The 20,905-nt window shown below is 39.2% G+C and overlaps 1 protein-coding gene across 1 annotated transcript in view; it reads left to right on the top strand.

Annotated features, from left to right (window-relative positions):
* SORCS3 (sortilin related VPS10 domain containing receptor 3) overlaps positions 1–20,905 on the top strand; it is a 552,458-nt gene that overhangs the window by 349,594 nt on the left and 181,959 nt on the right. The window contains exon 5 of the mRNA XM_080641763.1: positions 15,709–15,782. Coding sequence (XP_080497889.1) covers positions 15,709–15,782 — 74 coding nt within the window. The remainder of the gene's footprint in view (positions 1–15,708; positions 15,783–20,905) is intronic.

Here is a 20,905-nt window from a genome sequence, read left to right as displayed (position 1 = left end):
CTTTGGTCTGGAGTGGCATGCTCCTCTAATGCGCCACCCAGGCTGCCACTTCTGCTCTTTGCTGTTCTCCTCTCCCGTCCCAGGTCACTCTCCTTTGGATGTTCCCCTTACCTGGCCTTTGATTTCATTCATGTTTCTGCTCAAATGTTACCTATTCAAAGAGGTCTTCTTTGGCTGCCTTCATAAAACAGGACCACTAGTCATGTTCTATCCCCTTATCCTGCTTTGATCTCTTTTAAGTTATCTCTGTATGATATTATACAGTCATCCTCATTATTGGCAGGTTCCATATTTGAGAATTTACCTACTTGCTAAGATGTACTTGCCAGCACTCAAAATATGTGTGTGGTCATCCATGGACATGAAAGAGTGGCAAAACATTTGAGTTGGCCAAATTTTTCAACATGTTCTCAGCTGAGGCTTAACAAAGTGACTACCTGCTTTCTTGTTTTAGTTCTCATACTATAAGAAATTGTCCTTTTCATGGTCTATGCCATATTTTTTATAGTTTTGGGTAGTTTTTTTTTTTTTTTTTTTTTGGTGGATTCACTGTTAAAAATGGCCCCCAAATATAGGGCCCGGGGGCTGTCTAGAGTCCTAAGGGCCAGAAATCTGTGACATGCCTGAGGCAATAAATGCATGCATTAGCTAAGCTGCCTTCAGACATGAGTTATAGTGCTACTAGCCACGAGGCCAATATTAATGAATTAACAATATATATTAAATAAGGTGTCTTTTTTAATACAAGACATCTTATTTAATATATATATTAAATAAACAAGGTTGTGTATTGATTTTTTGATGAAAATACAGGTGTTCGCAAAAATAGGTTTACAGTTGTGAGTACTTGAAACAGTTTATTCTTGTATGTTCATTTATTAATTGTATTATTCCCCACTAGAGGCCCAGACGGGGGGGGGGGGGGGGGGTGTGCGGGCGTTCCTCAGCTCGGCCTGTGCCCTGTTGCAGTCTGGGACCCCTCGGGGGACATCCCCTGAAAGGTCCTTAGTGCTGCTGCGGAGTCGGGAGAGGCTCCTGCCACCGTTGCTGTGCTGGCCAGCCGTGAGCCAGGCTTCTAGCAGAGCTGCACTCCCCCTGTGGGAGCACACTGACCACCAGGAGGCAGCTTCTGCATTGAGCATCTCCCCCCTGGTGGTCAGTGCATGTCATAACAACCAGTTGTTCTGCTGTTCAGTTGATTTGCATATTAGCCTTTTATTATATAGAATATGAGCAACTATAAACCTACTTTTGCCTACCCTGTATTATGACCCCACACCCACAGGAACCTAACCTTGCATTTCCACTAGGAGCAAGATTTTGTATTTGCTATATCATGTTTTCTCTGACTCTGAAGACCATTACTACTATGAATAATGAGAATCAACTGTAAATAAATGCACACACACGTTTGTTTTTTATTTATGAATATATAAATATCTATTTGTTTATTGCTCATTTTCCCCACTACCATGTAAACTCCATGAAGTCAGGAATCTGCAAATGGTGTTTTCTGGCATCTTGTTCTCAGCTGTATCCTTAGCATCTAGAACCATGCCTGGGTAATGGAAGGTGCTCACTAAATTACCGATTGAGCACAAGGATGAAATATATTAGTAAAATATAGTTAAGAATGACTCAAGAAAAAAAATCTGACAAAATAATTATGTCATTCTGCTAGATATTTTAATTTTATTAGACATTATGCTATTCCTAATCTCACCATAGCTCTTAAGGGGGGTTCTTAGAAACCCACCCTCATCCCCACCCCTTGTAGTGGCCTGCCCAAGTTCACACTACAGTCTGGCTCAGAAGTACCATGTTTCCATGTTGTGAATCTTGGCTGTGTGGTTATTGAGTACATGGGCATGGAATCAGACAGCCTCATTGGCATCTGACCTACATAATTACTTGGTGTTTTCAGTCAAGTGACTTAGTCCTTTCCAGATCTTGTTTTCCATTCCATAGAATGCAGATAATGGAATGATAATGGATTTCTCTTCAGGGTAGTTGTAAGGACTAAATGAGAGAGTGCAAACTGTTTAACTTAGTTCCAGACACTTAGTAAGTACTTGTTAGACATCTTTTTCTTCTTATGTACTTTGAGCTTCTGTTGTTGGATAAAGGGATGTAAAACGAAGCCAGCAGGCTCTCAGGCTAAAACTCCTGTCAGGCCCCCTTCACTGGTATTAGAGATCAGTGCATAAGAGTGGGGTGGGCACTTTCTGTGAAGGACTGGGTAGTAAATATGTTAGGTTTTGCCAGTCATATGTTCTCTGTTGCAACAACTCAACTCTGAATGAGTATGGCTATATTCCAGTCAGCATTTCTTTGCAAAAATAGGTGGCTAAAAAAAAAAAAAAAGTGGATCATAAATTTTCAACTTCCACTTTAGACCCATCAGTATTCAATCCTACCTACACATTAGAATTGCCTGGGGAGCTTTAAAAATACCTATGCCCAGGTAGTCTATTCTGAAAGATTCTGATTTAATATTTCTGAGATGGGGCCCAGGCATCAGTATCGTTGAAAACTCCCAGACAGTTTTAATGAAGAGATTAGAGCCACTGATTTATATTGGTAGAGCCATGAACAGAAGACCCTCAAAGCAGTTGCTGCCTTCTAACCTCCACCCTAGATCCCTGCTCACCCTGTTTTAGAACTCAAGGATCAGCCCCATTTGAGAGCTTTAGGCAGGGCTGTCCAGACTTCAGTAAGTCTCTTTTGCTTAATGCACAGACCATAACACTTTGTATCTAGAGGGAAGTCTAATTATCTGTGTAATAAATGCATTGTACTTTCAGGGAACACAGTCCAGCTGTTACTGTGCTTTTTAGCTGAAGCTATGCTTTTTGCTATTTAATTGAGCTCCAGCACTGGCAGTTGGTCAGAATGTTTTTGAATGGAAACAGTCTGCCCATTTCCTTTGTCAAGGCCATGGCTGGATGAAGCTAGGAGTGGGTTCACATGAGTCAAAAGGTGTCGGACATAGGTCAAATCGCTTTTCTCCATCGGGCCCTAGAACAAGCTTGTGGTTCTCCTATCTCTAATGAACTCCAAATATGCAGCTGGACATTGTCTACCTGTGATGGAAGGGAGGTTTACTAAAGACAGGGGAGTGAGCTTAGTCATAAATGTCTAGCTTCCCTAAAAATTGTCTAGAACAGAGTTTCTCAATATGTGGTCCCTTAGCATTTATATCTACATTAGAATAATCTAACTTGTTAAAATGCAGATTTCTGGGCTCAACTGTTGACCCCTGAATGAGAATTTGGAGGAGTCCTTGGAATGTACATTTTAAACAGGTATCATGAAAACTTTGAAATTGGAGAGCCATTCTTTTGGAGAAAGCCATTTGTCATATTTATATAAGAAGACTGAGATAAACTCTTACTCAAAACAGCTCAGTTAGGTCACTGATAGAGCTAAGACTCGAGTCCATGTATCAGCTAACTAATGCTGTGTAACCAACTCTTCCTAAACTTAGAGGCTTAAAATAGTAAACATTCATTATTGATTATAACTCTGTGGATTAGTTGGGTGGTATTTCTGGTCTCATCTAGGTTTATTTATGGGTCTGTAATCAGTTGTAGTTGATTGGGCAGCCATGCTGATCTTAGCTGGGCTTTCTCTTATGTTTAGAGCTCAGCTGGCTGTATCCTTGTCAGAGATGGCCTCCATTGGGATACCTGGATTCTTTTCTATGTGCTTTTTCACCCTCCATCAGGTTTGTTTACCTGGGGGTGACAGCATTTCAAAGGATTGGAAGTGCCTAAGGTTTCTTAGGAGCTATACTCAAAGCTGAAACATTTATTTCTACTGTGTTCTGATGCCAAAACAAGGAAGAAAGACAACCTCAATTCAAGATGTGAGGAAATAAATTCTTGCTTTTGAAGGGACGAGCTGGAAATCCCTTTACCAAGGCAGTAGATATAGGGAAGCTAAATGAATCCGCCAAAGCCTACCACACAGCGTCATGGGCCTTTCTCACAACATTTCAGAGCCATTAAAAAAGTTTATTTGCCAGCTTTTCCCATGTTAGGGAGCATCGATGGTGACTATTCCCTTGGATTCTATTCCTAGGATTATTGCTCTTGGATGAAGAATCCAAAATCGTAAGGGGCCTAGGAACTCATTGGTTTAAATCCCGACTGACTCTTCAGTTTCCCTGACAGGATCACCTTGATCAAATGCTCATCCATCTAACTCCCTGGAGAACTTGCTGCCAGCTTCTTCCCGCCTCAGGGGGTTCTTTTCATTAGAATGGTATTTCATCTATGAAGCCGACATTTACTCCATCTATATTTGATCTTTTGGACCTACTTCTGTCTTTTGATATAGCCCAGAGGAAAGCCTCATTGTCCTTCCACAACGTTTTTCCATATTTTAAAACAGTTATAAACCTCTTTGTTCATTGGTCAGTTTCTTATGTGCCAAAAATCCCAAGTTTCTGCAACTTTTCATGTAGGTCATAGTTTGGGCTCTCTCACAATTCAGGCCATTGTCTTGAAAACCTTTATTTTCAATGGCAGCTAGGTGTGTTAGAATGAGCACTGATTTTGGAATCAAATGTTCTGGAATTGGCTTTTCGATCTTGAGCAAGCTCATAAAGCCCATGGGACCTCTGCATTTTCCTCCAGGAAGTGTGGACAGAAATAACCATCAAACAGTGCTTATTTTGTGACAACATATATACAAATTAATGTCCAGGAAAATGCTTCATAATTTGTTTTCCCCCCATTTTTTTTTCTTATTTCACTGAAAGAATAGCCTGTAATGTACACACTATTTTTTCTTTAATATCTTGAGTTTGAATGAACTCATATTTCCTGGCCATATGTTAATACTACAATGATAAGTATATTTCAAAGTTCACCTGGAGATACGTTTCAAATGGTGTTTCATATGTTGGGGAGAGTAAAGCCTTCATTTCTTTGAAATTTAAACCAGGTGTTATTATTATCTTTTTGATATTTAGAAATAGTAACTTAATTAAATAAATGACCTAAAAGTAAGAGATTTAAGGTCTCTCCTGTTTTACTAGTAGATTCAGGCCTTTGGAAAAGAAAAACAGATCTGAACTTAGAAAAGAGTTAAAAACACATTGGACACAGTGAAAAGTCCAGGATAGTAGTATGCAGTGAAGTGGATGTTAATAATATGTTGTGATGTTAAAACAAACCATTAAGGTGAGAGAAAACACAGGTGAAGTGGGGGTGGTGAATCAGAATAAATAAAGTCAGCTCACAAAGGAATACCCAACATTTATGTTTAAAGGGTATTGCTTAATATGAGATGTTTCTGAATAGTAATGTATAAAACTGAATAGAATCTGATTGCTATGGAAAATGATCAAGAGAATAGGACTATGGAGACAAAAGAATGGGTTTTGGTAAATACTATGTAAATTGTAAGATTATTTTATGTGACTGTTAGCTTAGAAAATGCTCTTCAATATAAAAGAGGATAAAATGAATTGTGAAAATGATTTCTAAATACAAGTGCTAGATAAATTCAAGGTGCAGTGTTATTCATGTATATCACACCCAAATGAGCCATTATTCCTGTGAGGTTATATTAACTTGTTTTTCTTTTAAAATCAAGCAGTTAACAAAAAAGAGCCCTGTGCAGTAAAAAAGAGCATTGAGGTGGAAGTCTGGACCCTGGGTTTGAATTCCTGCTCCACTACTAACTGGCTGTGTGACATTAGGCAAGTCACTTGGGTTCTCTGAGCCTTAGATTCCCCATGTACGAAAGAATGGTCCTGATGATCTCTAAGGCCACTACCAGGTATAAAAGTGTATTATTTTCTATTTCTATTTTGTCAGGGAGCTCAGTGGCAGTGTTTGTGAGGGGGCATAAATATTTCAGATGGGATTCCTCTTATCCAGGAGCCTCTAATCTATTTAAAGAGATTACCTGAAGTTTTTGTTTGTTTCTTTGTTTTTTTTTAAAAAAATATATATTTAAAATGAATTGTGAAAATGATTTCTAAATACAAGTGCTAGAAACCTTGAATTTATCTAGCACTTGTATTTAGAAATCATTTTCACAATTCATTTAAAAAAATATATATATATATATTGATTTCAGAGAGGAAGGGAGAGGGAAAGAGAGATAGAAACATCAATGATGAGAGAGAATCATTGATTGGCTGCCTCCAGAGCATCCCCCACTGGGGATCGAGCCCACAACCTGGGCATGTACCCTGACCGGGAATTGAACCATGACCTACCTCCTGGTTCATAGGCCAATGCTCAACCACTAAGCCATGCCAACTGGGCTGAAGTTTTGAAGCATAAGTGTATGAATGAATTGATCAATATTTGGATGAGTTAAATAAAAAACAATTCAAAAGCTTATAAGAGAAACCTGTTGTTAGAACCTGGTTGGGCACTGGGTGCTAAATATGAGACAAGAGATACTATTTATAGGATACTTTTTCCTTCTCACCAATTTCTTATGGTAAAGAGTTTTATGAATTTGCTTTTAAGCATAGTTCTTTAGTCTTCCTGTTGTAATCTTGCTTCTTTTGTCCAAGTGTGGCAAAGGATGGCTTCAGAAAGGAGATAATTTGAACTAATATTGAAAGTAGAGTAGAATTAGACAAATTTGAGAAGAGAAGGGGGCCTTCAGGTGGAAGGAATAGAATTCTGAAAAATTGAAGAGCAATATTTATGTATTCATTCAACAGATTTTTATTGAGCAACTATTCTCCTGTACCTGGCACTGTGTTAAGCACCTGGGACTATTTAAAGTCTTGATCCCCACTACCTAGAATTAAAGACAGACATAGATCATATGATTACATAAGCATATAATTTCATACTTTGATGAATGTTCTGAAATGTGAGAATGGAGAGCCATGGGAGCAGATGGTAGGTGGACCTGTTGCTATGTGGGGCAGGAGGGGTCCAAAGATGGTTTCCTTTAGGAAGTGTAATTTCTGCTGATACCTGACATATGAGTGGGAGTTCAGTACATGAATAGAAAGAGGGAGAAGTACAGAGACAAAGAGGGAGTTTTAGGTAAAGGGGACACAATGTGCAAAAACCCCGAGAATGGCTAAAGTTCATGGCACGTTTGAGAAGGTCAGTGTGAAATGAGCATGGTGTCACCCCGTTGACAGAGTGTAGGCATCGGTATCATTATGAGCCTTTTGCTACATGCACAATTGGAGGAAAGCACTCTGTACTGTGGGGTGGGCACTGGGGAATATGGGGACAAGCATCAGCTGTGCTTTGTTCTCAAATGGGCCTTTAGAGTCGCCAGAGGTGACTTTAGAGTCACCAGTAGGGAGTAGAACACTGACTTGGGAGACAGGAGGCATTGGCTATCTAAATATACTTGTAGCCTCTGAAAGGGGAGGCATACTCAGGTAAAATAAGGCTTACCATGTTAGCGGACAGGATCTAATGCAACCACTTTCTTGCAAGTATAGCATCACCAAAACCACATTTCCCTTGACCTTGTTCCTTATAACTAAGAAGACTTAACTGAAAACCCTGCTCATAGAGTGTCTCCCAATATCAAGTCCAGGATTCCAGTTGTCATAGGCATCAAGAAATGGACACAACTCCACTTGTAATCACCCTGTACAAAACACACTTGAGAGAGTTAAATGTGTCACCCTATCATTAATACCCCAGTTCCTAATTATGTGTCAGATATTCTGGGTGTCACTTGCACCTCTTCTTCAAACTGGGGCTCATAAATATACCCTTGAGACAGTGGTGAATAAAAAGTATGATAGATATGTAGTGTCTTTAAAGAGGGTCCACTTCACTTGAAGATTTATCTTTTATTCTAAGCACAGATATAGTGAAGTCTACAAAATATCCATGGAATTTTATAGGAAGAATTAGAGAATTAAAAATGTGCCCTTATGTCAGCCTGCTTATGATCAAATCCCCAGATTCCTTTGGCTGTTGGAGATGTTTTGATAAAAAATTTTAAGAAGCCCTGAGTCTCAAACAATGTTTGAAACTGTTTATAGCATATCTTGTGCCTTTTTAACCAACTTTTTATAGTCATGAGTCTTATAAATTTACTTTTAAAAATCGTCCTTGCCTGGCCAGCTTGGCTCAGTGATTGAACATCTACCTATGAACCAGAAGGTTTCGGTTCGATTCCTGATCAGAGCACATGCCCAGGTTGTGGCCTCGATCCCCATTGTGGGGCACGCAGGAGGCAGCCGATCAACGATTCTCTCTCATCATTGATGTTTCTATCTCTCTCTCCCTCTCCCTTCCTCTCTGAAATAAAAATTAAAAAGTAGTTCTTGTTTTCTTGGTGTTGTAATCCTGCCTCTTAGGTTTCAAGGGAGGGAGTTTATAAATTTAAAAAACAACTATGTCTTCCTACACTTGTCTGCTGTTACAGCCTTCACTCTCCCAGTCCATCTTTAAGTCTTTATTTTATCCTCACACCCACATGAAGTTGTTTCCTTCTCTTCCTCTTTTTAAAAAAAAGTATATTTTTAGAGATTTCATAGAGGAGGGGAGAGGGAGAGAAAGAAACACAAATGATGAGAGAGAATCATCCTTCAGCTGCCTCCTGCACACCCCCAACTGGGGACTGAGCCTAAAACCAGAGCATGTGCCCTTATCATAATCGAACTGTGACCTCTTGGTTCATAGGAAGACATTCAACCGCTGAGCCATGCTGGCTGGGCACCTTCTCTTCCTTTTGAATCATTTGGATCCTTCTCCATCTCTGCTCATTCTCCTTTCAGATGTGGTGATTAGACCAATTTCACTGAGCCAGGGCCAAGTAAATTGTACTTTTGTAGGAGAATGAGATAATGTTTCTGTTTTATTTCCAACATCTTCCCTTATGACGAGAATTTTTCACTTTTGTTAGCTGCAGTGTGTTGGGGGAACTTATCATTCAGGCCAGTTTCTATTCATTCATTATGACTCAGCTCATGCCCAGCACCCAACCCAGCAGAACTGACCACTCTTTCAGTATATTTAAATTTTTTAACCAAAATTTAAAAATATGTGGACTTCCCATACAAAATTAGAAATTTCAGGTTCTTTTGGAAAAGTGTAGATCCTGATCACACTGGCTCTCCTGTTCATAAGAGCTCTTTGGATTCCCTGTTTCTCCCCAGCATTGTGGTGAAATGTCTTCTGCAGAGAATTAACTCACTTACATGTGTTTTTCTTAGATCTGAAAGGAAAGTGAAACATTTGTTGAACTCTAAGAAAAGCAGGAAAACAAAGATAGCCAAGTGTTTCAATATAGACGGGGAAAATCTTCTTGGGTAATCAAATACATTTCCTTAATGTTTTAAATGCCAGCAAAATGAACTGGTTACAAATATGGTAGTATTTTTCTTACAAGTCTTTCATATATTCACACTATGGATTTGAGGTCAATCATTTGAGTTTTTGATCTCCATTAGAATGTAAGACTCCAGTGACTTTTTGTCTGTTTGGTTCCTTGATGTACCCTAAATCCATAGAACAGTTTTTACTTCTTAATAGACATTTGATCAATATTTGTTGAATGAAGAGATGAATGATATAAGCCATCCTGGGAGTGATCAAACCTCTATGGCTAGAAATCTTCCAAAAGGGAAGAAAAATGGTGACTTCTACAAAAGAATGGCATGACTAGGTGAATGTATATATTTTTAAATAAATATTTTTATGGTTTAGATGTCTTTTATCTTCCAGGGGCAAAGGAAAATGGTTGCTGAGGACAGAAGTTCTTATGTACCCAGAGCTTAGAGGGACATTGGGTGCGGTTATCCTCACCAGCTATCCAGAGATGGATTTCTTGGAGAATGTCTGAGGAAGGAACTAGAGGCACTTGTTACAATGGACTCTTCGCTGCTGTGTGACCCTGGTTTCTCTCCAACTACCACAAATGCTGCCCCAGCCCACGGGATTCTCCCTGAAACCCTATAGAGCCCAGCCAAGCCCTCCCACCTGCCCTGTGGCTACCAAGGAAATAGGTGTAGAGCCCTTTTTATTTTGAGCAGAAATTAGCCTAATTTTATTTGAAAGACAAAATTCTCATGACCACAATTCAGCATAAGGCTACCTAAACTCTATGGGTTTTGAGGGGAAAAAATTAGGACAGTTATGCATTAAGTTTGAATTTGCCTATAGGGGAAAGCTTTTATATAAAAGAGTTTCTAACCATCCTTCCCTCCACATGGGAGATCTGCTGGCTCTAGGGAATCTGGCTGGAGCACCAAAAACTGCCATAAAAATGTATATTTTGTGGCCTTTCCTGAGTATGTCTGGTTGCCACCATATGGTTATTTATTCTTGAAAAAATGTCCTTAGGGATTGCAGTGAAAATGCATAGGACAGGGAAATACTGGCAAATGAGAGTTTGGATTTTAACCACAGATTCAACAACCTGCCCTAAACCAGACTTCTGGGCTGACCACTAAATGATAAGGTGTGGAGACAACAAAACAACAGAAATGTGGCAAGATTTGCCACGATTACTCCTGGTGGTTGGTGTGAGATGCCCGTACCAATTTCCTACGGCTGCTGTAACAATATGCCACCAACTGGGTGACCTTGCACAATAGAAATTTATTGTCCCACAGTTCAGGAGGCTGGAAGTCCAAAATCAATGTGTTGGGCAAGATCATGCTCCCTCTAAAACCTAGAGGGGAGTTCTTGTTCCTTTTGGTGACTTTTCAGCAATCTTTGACATTCCTTGGCTTTTAGACACATCACTCCAATCCTCTATCTTTGCATGGCCTTCTCTCTGCGTGCCTTCACACTGTCTTCCCTCTGTGCCTGTCTGTCTCCGTGACCAAATTTTTTTTTCCTTATGAGGATATCAGTTGTTTTGGATTAGGGCTCACCCTGACCTCATTGTAACCCGATTTTCAAATAAGGTTGCATTCTGAGATACTGGGGTCAGGGATTCAACATATATTTTTCAAGGGGACACGATTCAACCTACAACCTCCCAATGCAATCATATTATTTTTCGCACGTAAGCTTTTCAGATACAATTTGTTCTTCCTGTGGAATATTATTACATTGATTAAATTGCCTCTTTAGTTCTTCAGCTATCAGATGCTTTTCCCTGGCAGGCTGATGTAATTAGGGGACTAATAACTGAATCAATAAGGAAAAGAGCGTGTTCTTTCATATTTTCCAGCTGTTCCGATGATTCATTTAGAGCTCTGTGCATGTTGCTACTGAAGGCGTGCTTGTTAAGAGATATGAGACCATGGCATATAGTGGAAGGGGGGAAGGAGAGGATCTGGATAGCTCTGTGATAAAGGTCAAGATTGATGTCCGTGCAGGGAGGGGCGTCATGATGCAGGATTTGAAGGACAACTTGGTGATTATTGGGAAATACACTTTGTTTTAATGTTGCATGCAGCACATTGGTTTGAGGCCATGTGGGACTATATAAACATGTGAGCCAATACCCGGCCTGTCCAAGGACAGATTCACCACTATTCATGATAATCTCTGTGAAATACCATTTTATGAAAAATCCCATTTTGCCTTGTCTAATTCCAATCCCCTTCAAGAAAAAAATAGAATTTTACTTCTTGGGTCTTTAAAAGGTGGTTTTAGAGATAAATATGTGTATATTAAGAAGTTATTATTATAAATGTATAAGTTTAAAAACTCGGGTTTTGTAATATATTTTATTTTTTATAAAATTTAACAATAAATTATAGAATTACATAATTATATAATTTATCCTAAAATAAATTATATATTATGAACATTTTCATATCATTAAATATTCTTCTAATACTTATTATTGAATGGTTGCCTATGTGCTTTATTTCTATTTGAGTGGTAGAGCTTTAATTTTTCAATTATTAAAGTAATACATATTCATAATAATTTTAAAAATTTAGATAACCAAAAGAAGAAAGTATCAATTGCCCACAAGCTCACCATTACAGAGATAACTGGTATTAATATTATGGTGTATATTGCATGGCAGTGTAGTTGTCTGAATTCATGTCTTTCACTCTTCTTGGCATTTTAAACCTTTGAAAGCCCAGCACTTAGTTTGGTGTTTTAAGCATAGCAGGTAATTGATATACTTTTACTGAATGAATGAATGAATGAATGAATGAAGAAATGGGTGAACACATGCACAAATGGAGAGGCTGCAAAGATCCAGCTCTTGATAAAGTAAAATTTGTTTCAGACTCAGCAACTTACTAGATTGAGAGACAAAGCAGCTAACCCAAGGCCCTTAATGAATAGGAGCCTGCTCTTTCTGCTCATCTGAATCCGCCTCTAGGCAGAGAATTCAATTTAATTTTTCTCCCATCAGTCAAACTGAAGAGCTGAAAAAGCAAAACCAGAGACAGGGAAGCAGGAGGTGGAACAGGCTTGGATGAGGAGATCAGCAGCTGATCTCTTGTTCTTTCTCTGTCAGAAAGAGCCCAAGATGAGAGGAGTGCTAGCAGGAGCTGGGGTAGGGGGCATCCTGCCACTACCAGAATCCTCTTGATGGAGGGACTGACCATTTCCCTGGAAAATTGAGACTCCCACATGGCCAGTGTGACTCTCATGGTTTACCCGTGGCCTGTATATATACTTCTCAGTGGGATGCTCTGGTCCTAACCAACCTGTCCTTCCTCCTAAACCACCCCAATGTAAATATAAATACTGATAGATATAGAAACATCCACAAATAGATGAATAGACAGTTGGATAGAAAGAGAGACAGATTAATGGACTGGCAGACAGACAACCTCTACCTCCTTTTGGCCAGTAACACTCATCTCTAACTTCCTTCCTCTGAAAACCTTCTCCACAAGCCAAGCTCAATACCTTAGTCATATTGACACCTTTGTTCTCATTGCCTCCTCTACCCAGTACAATCTATATTCACCTTTTCTCCTTTCTAAACCACTTGTCTCCAAAGGCCTAGCACAGGAAATATTTCTCTCGGAAGCCTCATTGTTCCATTTCTACCCCTGTTAATCTTGCCCATTTCTCAGCTTCTATATCTTTAGCCTTAGCCCCATTTCCCTCCTTTATGTGATGTACCTGTATGTATGTTTTGATTGTCAGCAGTTACCCTTTTTGATGCTTAAAGAATTGGATGTGGTTCTGTGTGCTCTGTAATATAATGGTATAGAGCTAGTATTGTTGTATTCATTGAGCTGGTAAATAAAGAAAGGGATTCGGAGTGATGGGGATGAGGGGTACTGACATTTCCCATCTGCTGAGTCAGGCACCTATAGTACTTAGGACTTACTCATGGAGTGAAGGCCCAATTTGGATAAATATGATGAGAGTTGAGAGGTGGTGTAGAGTTGGTGTGGTATAGTATAAACTTTCCATCAGCTAAATCAGTATAGATGTCCTAGTTTTTCATATAGTTGCTGCAGTCACTTTGTAGACCAACTCTACAAATTAGTCTATAAATGGGAATGCAAATATATTTCCTTTACCTTTTTGGCTAATTTAAGTATCAAAAGATAATATGGCCCGACCAGCATAGCTCAGTGGTTGAGCATCAACCTATGAACCGGGAGGTCACGGTTTGATTCCTGGTCAGGGCACATGCCCGGGTTGCAGGGTTGATCCCCAGGAGGGGAAGTTCAGGAGCTGCCAGTCATTGATTCTCTCCCATCATGGTTGTTTATATCTCTCTTTCCCTCTCCCTTCGTCTCTGAAATCAATAAAAATATATTTTTAAAAATACAGTATGCATAACAACTTCACTCTCTCAAACATACACATCTGTCATTTACTGGACAAAAAGAGACTTCGTATGGAGTTCATAATGCCATTGTTCAATAAAAGTTTGCTGAATTAAATTGAAACAGGTCCAAAATTTTCTAAGCCCCTCAAAACATTTTTTTAACTACCAGAAATTCATGCAAAAAATGATTTCTGTACGGGCTGTATGATTATGGCCTCAGAACTGAACAGACAGCCCAGTTACCTGGGTGTGTTGTGCTTGGCAGAACATCCTTATGAGTAAGCAGCTACTGGGGATGCAATTACAGGAATGTTCTTCACCTAACCCCATTTCTGTGAACTTGAGGGCCACTTTGGCCTTTTTTAAATTTCTCTACCTATAAAAGTTTATGGAGGAAGCATAAACATGGTGAAATTTTCATTATAATCTATATACCATGATTCCATGGAAGGAGACATGCTCTAGGCATCGGAAGCCTTAAATCCTAGTTCCTTTGACCAAAACTTAACTTATCCAAGATTGAGTTTGCTTAACTGTGAAAGAGATTTGTGTGTTCACCTGTTAGGTGCCAGGCATTGTATAAGGTGGATAAGGCATGACCCCTGTACCTCTTTGACTCACAGTCTAGTAGGAGGAGAGGCTCACCAACCATAAATGGCTTAGTGTGAACAGCTTCCTAGAGGCAGATAGTAAAATAGTAGTGACCTTGGAGTGAGTGGTTAACTCTGCCTGGGTTGATCAAAAATTGCTTGAGAACAGGAATTTAAGTTAGTAAATTTAACTTATAGCTCCATGGACTTTGGGAAACTGTCCTTCATTTCTTTCTGTGTCTTTTTAAGGCTCAATTATATGTGACAGAGCAATGTTGTTGAACTATTATTATTACTATTGTTTATTATTATTATTAATATTATTATTATCAGATTCAGATATTGTACTGTCAGACATTCAATTGAAAATAAATCCCACTCTATAATTCTCTTATAGGGATGTCGGCCTTCCCCTTATGTATTACAAAGGGGTCAAATTCTACATCCATAAAATAATTGATGGTGGAATCTGACTGTATTAGCCATGCAGAGGGTTCTTTTTGATTTTTTCAAAGTTCTGGGGCTCTTTTGGATTTTTTTCTTATTCTCCGAGTTGCTTTCCATTCCTACCTGCCTGTTTTAATGATTGATTTATGCAACAGAATATAAATACAACTAAATATAGACAAATCCGAAAGATGTAACCATATACATTAGCCTGTGATTAGTGCTCAATGGAAACACGAGATGGATATAGTAAACTGAGAAGGAAGAAAGATGAGTGGGCCACAATGGTCAGAGCCGGAAGTCACACTTGTGCTGGCCCTGCATGGATGGCTAATCTTCCATTAGGCACAAGAGAGGCCTTATCTTTGCCATCTTGCAAAGACATGGGAGCATAAATAAGCCTGGTATCATTAGTGGCATTGCGGAGTCCAGTTCATTTAGACTATCTATAGGAGCAGTAAGAGATGAAACTGAGAGCCCACTATTTTGCATATAATATTAGCTCAGATCCCATCTGATGAGTATTTTCACGTAGTTGTCCCATTTTCCACAGAGCCTACCTCTTCTTTATCTTGATATCCCCCAGAGTGCGTTACACATAGAAGTTGTCCAATACATACTTTTAAAATAAATGTGGCTGAATTATTTTAGACATAGCTGAAGACTTTCATGGACTTTGAGGAAAAGGGAAGATATAATTTTACTAAAAGTTTTATCCCCTAAAAGAGAGAATGATGAATAGCATCAGACATGAATTTATACTCAGCTCACAAGCATCAGTCGATTGGATATATATTAAGTACCTACTTGTGCTGGGAGGCATGATGATAAGCATAGCACAGTCATATTCATATAATTTTATCTGGATAAATCAGATGCCTTCTTGGGTGTGTTAGGCACTCTGGTGTGTTGGGATGTTCTTCTCCAGGGGGAAGACCCAGGTATTCATGTGGAAAGTGTGCTTTGATGCTCATGCTCTCCTCACTTCATTGTTTTGCAGCTCTACAGCTCCATGGACTTCGGGAGACGTTGGCAACTCATGCATGAACGCATCACCCCCAACAGGTTTTACTGGTAAGCCCCATCCACAGACTCACCCTCTTGGGTAAAGGATTGTCAGACAGCATAGCACTCTGAATAATTCCTGGACACATTCATCACTTGAAGGCACACGTGTTCTAGCCCTTTGCTATTCAAAGTGTGTTTCATGGACCGGCAACTCAGCATCACCTGGGAAGTTGTTAGACATGCAGAATCTCAGGCAAGACTTACTGAGCAGGAGCATATAACATCTTCCCAGGTGATTTAATGTGCACTTTAAGTTGGAGAAGCACTGGCTAGAGAGTTCCATGAGAAGGTCATGGCCAGATGCTCTTAGCTATGTACCAATCTCCCTTCTTTTTGGGAAAAAAAAAAAAGAAAAGAAATATTTTATGTACCTATTCTAAAAGGCAGTATTTCTTGAAATGTATTCTGAAGAACACTAGTTACACAAAATGCTTCTCTTTTCATCAGTCTTTCAATGTTAGAATAACTTTAAGTACTGATAATCCAACTCTACCCTCCTAAAGACTCAGGATTCAGGTTCAGGTGTTGAACTCTGAGGAAGCCCCCCAGTGAAGGAGCCTGCTGAACTTGAAGTTGCTTATTTCTATGCTTATTTCACTACAGAACTTTTATCTCATATCACACCAGATAAATCCTTAGAACAACTTCTGGGGAGCACATTTTGCAAAAAGCCTTTATAGGCGTGAATGCATGTTCCACATGGAGCATGAGCATTGGGGAGTCCAATAGAAATGTTTATATTTATCAGTGTTTCTTTATGCATCCATACTATTTTTGCCTTGGTTGTCACAAGGTAGAGTTGGTTTGGTATAATTTTGCCTCTTCCTAGTCCTTACTCTAAAGTGAAATACTTTTTACTTGTATCTTGCTTTTATTTCAGTGGAGGTGAAAGTGAAAGAAATAGAGATTAGGGAACATGTACTAAAACATGTGATATGCTTAATTATATGCTTAATATAAAACTAAAACTAAATTCACATGGTTTGAAAGACATGGTTCTCCATGTCTCTTTTGAATACCTTAGTTTAATTTCCTTAAAAAGTCAGGATATGGCCACTTATGGTCTGCCCAAGAGAGGGGTGGGTGTGGTATCTGTGTGGCTGGGAGGTGGTGGTGATGAGTACCTTGTACATATACACACCTACACCAATATCTTTGGAAGGAATGGCTTCACCTGATGCTGTCTATACCCACAAAACTATGCTCTGAATTAAAAAATAATTTCCGAAGCATCCTGTGAACAACAACTGTGTTTTATACACACAGAGTTCTGGGAGAGGAAAGGAAACTGGCTTATAGCTCTTGATTCAATGCCCCGACTATCCTTAGTTATTTTGTCCTTCCAGACCAACTAGTATTTGGTCTGTAACTATTGTTACAATCATTATTTGCTCTGTACTGGAACTATTAAGATTTCTCAATAGACGAAGGCAGAAACAGGGAATATTTGTTTTATTGATATTCCAGCTATACAACCAGAGCCTTCTGCTTAATCTGGACAGTGTCTCAGTGTCAGTGTGCTGTCATTCACATCCCCATAAACAAACTCTTTTTGTTTGTTTGTTTTGTTTTGTTAATCCTCACCCAAGAATATTTTTTTCATTGATTTTTAGAGGGAGTAGAAGGGAGAGGGAGAGACAGAGAGAAACATCGATGTGAGAGACACATCGATTGGTTGCCTCTTGCATGCACCCCAACCAGGGCCTGGATGGAACCTGCAACCAAGGTATGTGCCCTTGACCAGAATGGAACCCGGGACCCTACAGTCCAAGGGTTGAGGCTCTATCTGCTGAGTCAAACCAACTAGGGCATGAATGAACTCTTGACATGGTAAGGCAGTCAGCTAACAAGGAAGTCACGTTGCTGGAGAAGGAAAGTACAATAAGCTGGATAAGCCTTGTCATTGTTTCTGAAGGAAATTAAAATAAGTAGAGGAGGGGCTATGCTTTCCTATCTTTGCAAAGAGCAAGAAGAGACTCTTCCAGCTGCTGCCACCCTCCCCTTTCCTTTGTGCAGCTGAAGGAATAAATCCCTAGGTCCTGATAATTGTGTTTCATCTCTCCTCCACTCTGTGCCACTTTCATATATGTCCCATGGGTAAATATAAAAGTTAGTGCCCGTGCTGGCTAGCCAAGTGGTAGCTGAAGATTCAATTTCTGTAATTATCACTTCTTTGTTTCTGATGTGTAATTGCCATGATTATTCTTTTAGATGTCTAGAAGGAAGTTGCAAAGAAGCATTCCATCACACAACACAGCAAGTCTTCCTAAAACTCCTTGCTCTGTATCTGTTTCTCTAAAATCCTGATCATCATGTTAGTTATTTCTCATTTTTTCCTTCTCTTTCCATGTGCTCTTGGTCACAGAGGTTTATTGTCCACTGGTAATCCCTTCCAGAGCCCCTCTATACTATAGTCTCTTCCCTCTTTACGACTTTCAGCAAATCAATGTATTACCCCTAGGTGAATATCCCTTAAAACATCAAGGTGGGACAATTGGTAATAGGTTTAATACTTTTGGTGTAACCACCACTGGAAGGGGAATGATTATGTTAAAATGTATATTGAGTGTTTTAGTGCCTATCATTAAATATATTAGCAAAGTTGTAAATATTAGTCTATTTATAGTGATATTTACTTCTTCCTTGTGGTAGGTAGCCTCCAGCATGGCCCCTAATGATCTCTGGCTTCTGGAAGCCATACCATTATGTCATCCTCTCCCTTAAGGTTTAGGCTGAATTTAGTGACTTGCTTCTAGTGAATAGCATGGGGTATAGGTGATTAGATGTCACTTCAGATAGTGGTATCCTTTTTTGCTTGTTTGGTCAAAGCAAACTGTCATATTTTAAGTTGCCCTATAGAGAGGCCCATGTGGCAAGGAACTGAGGGAGGTCCCCAGCCAATAGTAAGTGAGGCACTGAGGATCTAGGCTAAAAGCTTAGTTCCATTTAGGAACAACTGAGTCCTGCTGATAATCATGTGAGCAAGCTTGGCAGTAGATCCTTCTGCAATCAGGCCTTCAGATGAGACAGCAGCCCGGGCAAACACATTGACTCAAGTCTTGTGAGAGACCTTGAGGCAGAGACACCCAATTGGGTCATGCCCAGATTCCTGACACATACAAAGAGTGAGATAATAAGTATTTGTTGTTTTGAGCTGCTAAGTTTGATGGCAATTTATCACACAGAAATAGATAACCAATACACCTCTCCCTGATCATTATTTTTGCTTGTTTATTTTTGAACATAAGGTAATTGCTTCTGTCATGGATCACTTCCCCCATTTTCCCTTTACTGATATCAACCCCCAGATGTTGACCTTTGCTAATTGTTTGGGTCTATCTTTCCAGTAGGGAAATATCATGATGTCTTGAGTTTCTTGACATTTTGATGCTCAGGTTCTATGGGCTTTAATGGTTGAGCAACAGATCTCTGAGCCTTATCTTCTGTCTGAATGAAGCTAATTTAATACACTGACATTGTCTGATCTTATTCTATTCTATTCTGTTCTGTTCTATTTGTATTCTACATTTTGACGGCAGGATGGCATTTTCTGAGAATACTGTTAATTCTGAATGTGTGTGTGTGTGTGTGTGTGTGTGTCTATGTATATATGTGTGTGTAGATAACCATATATAGAAGTGCTAATTTCCTTTAAAACACAAACATCCCTTGTGTCTGGGTCCTAGAGTTAGTCATCTCAGCCTGGTAGCAGCTATAGGTGTAGAGGACATAGGGCAGAGATGCAGAGCTGCAAATGGGGAATGATTACCTTGAGATAAAGTGGTTGGAGTGAACCCTCTTGTACCTTTACCTCAATTTAAACTCTATAGATATCACCTCTCTTAAATACATTGTATGTTTTGCTGAAAAAAGGGGCTCCATCTATTCAGCCAGAACTCATTTAGACCTTGGAGACTAAGGCTTCTAAAGAGCCACGTGCCAAGTCATCCTTAGGCTATTAATGCATTATCCAAGACAGAGACAGAGTTAAGGAATAGGCAGAATGGCTGGAGATTACTTCCTGGAAAATCAAGGCCTTTTCAAACAAAGTTAACATTATGGGCTGAAATTTTGAAGCTGCCTCTAAATGTGCATCTACAATTTTGCAAACACAGTCATTTGCAATCTCGAGTAATAGGATTTAGGCATCGACCTGATATAAGGGATCCGATTTAGAGGTCCTTTGCAAACCAGGGTATGCCACAAATAATATTTAATTCAGCTCTCCCTTGCATTTTTAAAATGGTGAAGCAATTTAAAAATACATTACATTCAAAATAATACATGCAAGGTCAAGAGGGGAGATGTGAAAGCTCAGCTTGTAAGCAGAAAGCGGTTTCTCCTTTGCTGGTGGGGGCTGCTCATGCTGTAAGTCTGGTTGCATTTTGGTCTTGGAAGAGCTGTCTTAATACTAAGAGTAAATGCAATGCTCAGAATTTACACACGGTAAGTCTTCCAGTGCACTGAGGAAGGCAGAATGCTCTCCTTCTTCTTGGATGCCATCGAGATATGCTGGACTCATGTGATAATTACGCTCAACACATGTCAGGTCTATGTGAGAGGAGAAATCAGGAGATATATGTAAGCTCTGTACCTAATGACTTCTTTACTATGAAAAGAAGGGGCCATATTTGACTCTGCCTTGGGATCTGAAAAGATTGGTGTGTATTAAACACAGATTCAAAGATCCACTCACCTAATTTATGCAACAGAAATTCCTAGATGGAAATGGGAACACAATTCTATTCTTCCTTTTCCCTGACTTTTTGTGTCTCCAGAATTAGAGACAAATACTTTTTTTTTTTTTATGTGGATGGTTATGTGAAGAACATGAGATAGATTCATGCAGCTTAGAGACAGTTAACTCTCATTGATGACAAACTTTCCCAGGGGAGCAAATTTAATTGTTCTCACAGTGGATGAGATTTATAAACTTGTTTTAAATATTTAAGAAAATGCAGAAAAATAAAAATAAAATAATGATCTATAATTTCACTGCTCAGAAAACACTTAAAAATTTAAGTACCTTTTTCTATACTTTTCTCCCATCATAATATAGTATATTTGTAAACATATTTAAATTTTTATTACAGCCCAGATCATGCTGTTAATAAAATTTTTTAGTCTTA

The sequence above is a fragment of the Plecotus auritus genome (genome assembly GCF_963455305.1).
Source record: "Plecotus auritus genome assembly, chromosome: 9".
Classification (NCBI taxonomy): domain Eukaryota; kingdom Metazoa; phylum Chordata; class Mammalia; order Chiroptera; family Vespertilionidae; genus Plecotus; species Plecotus auritus.
This window is presented reverse-complemented; position numbering and strand designations above follow the sequence as displayed.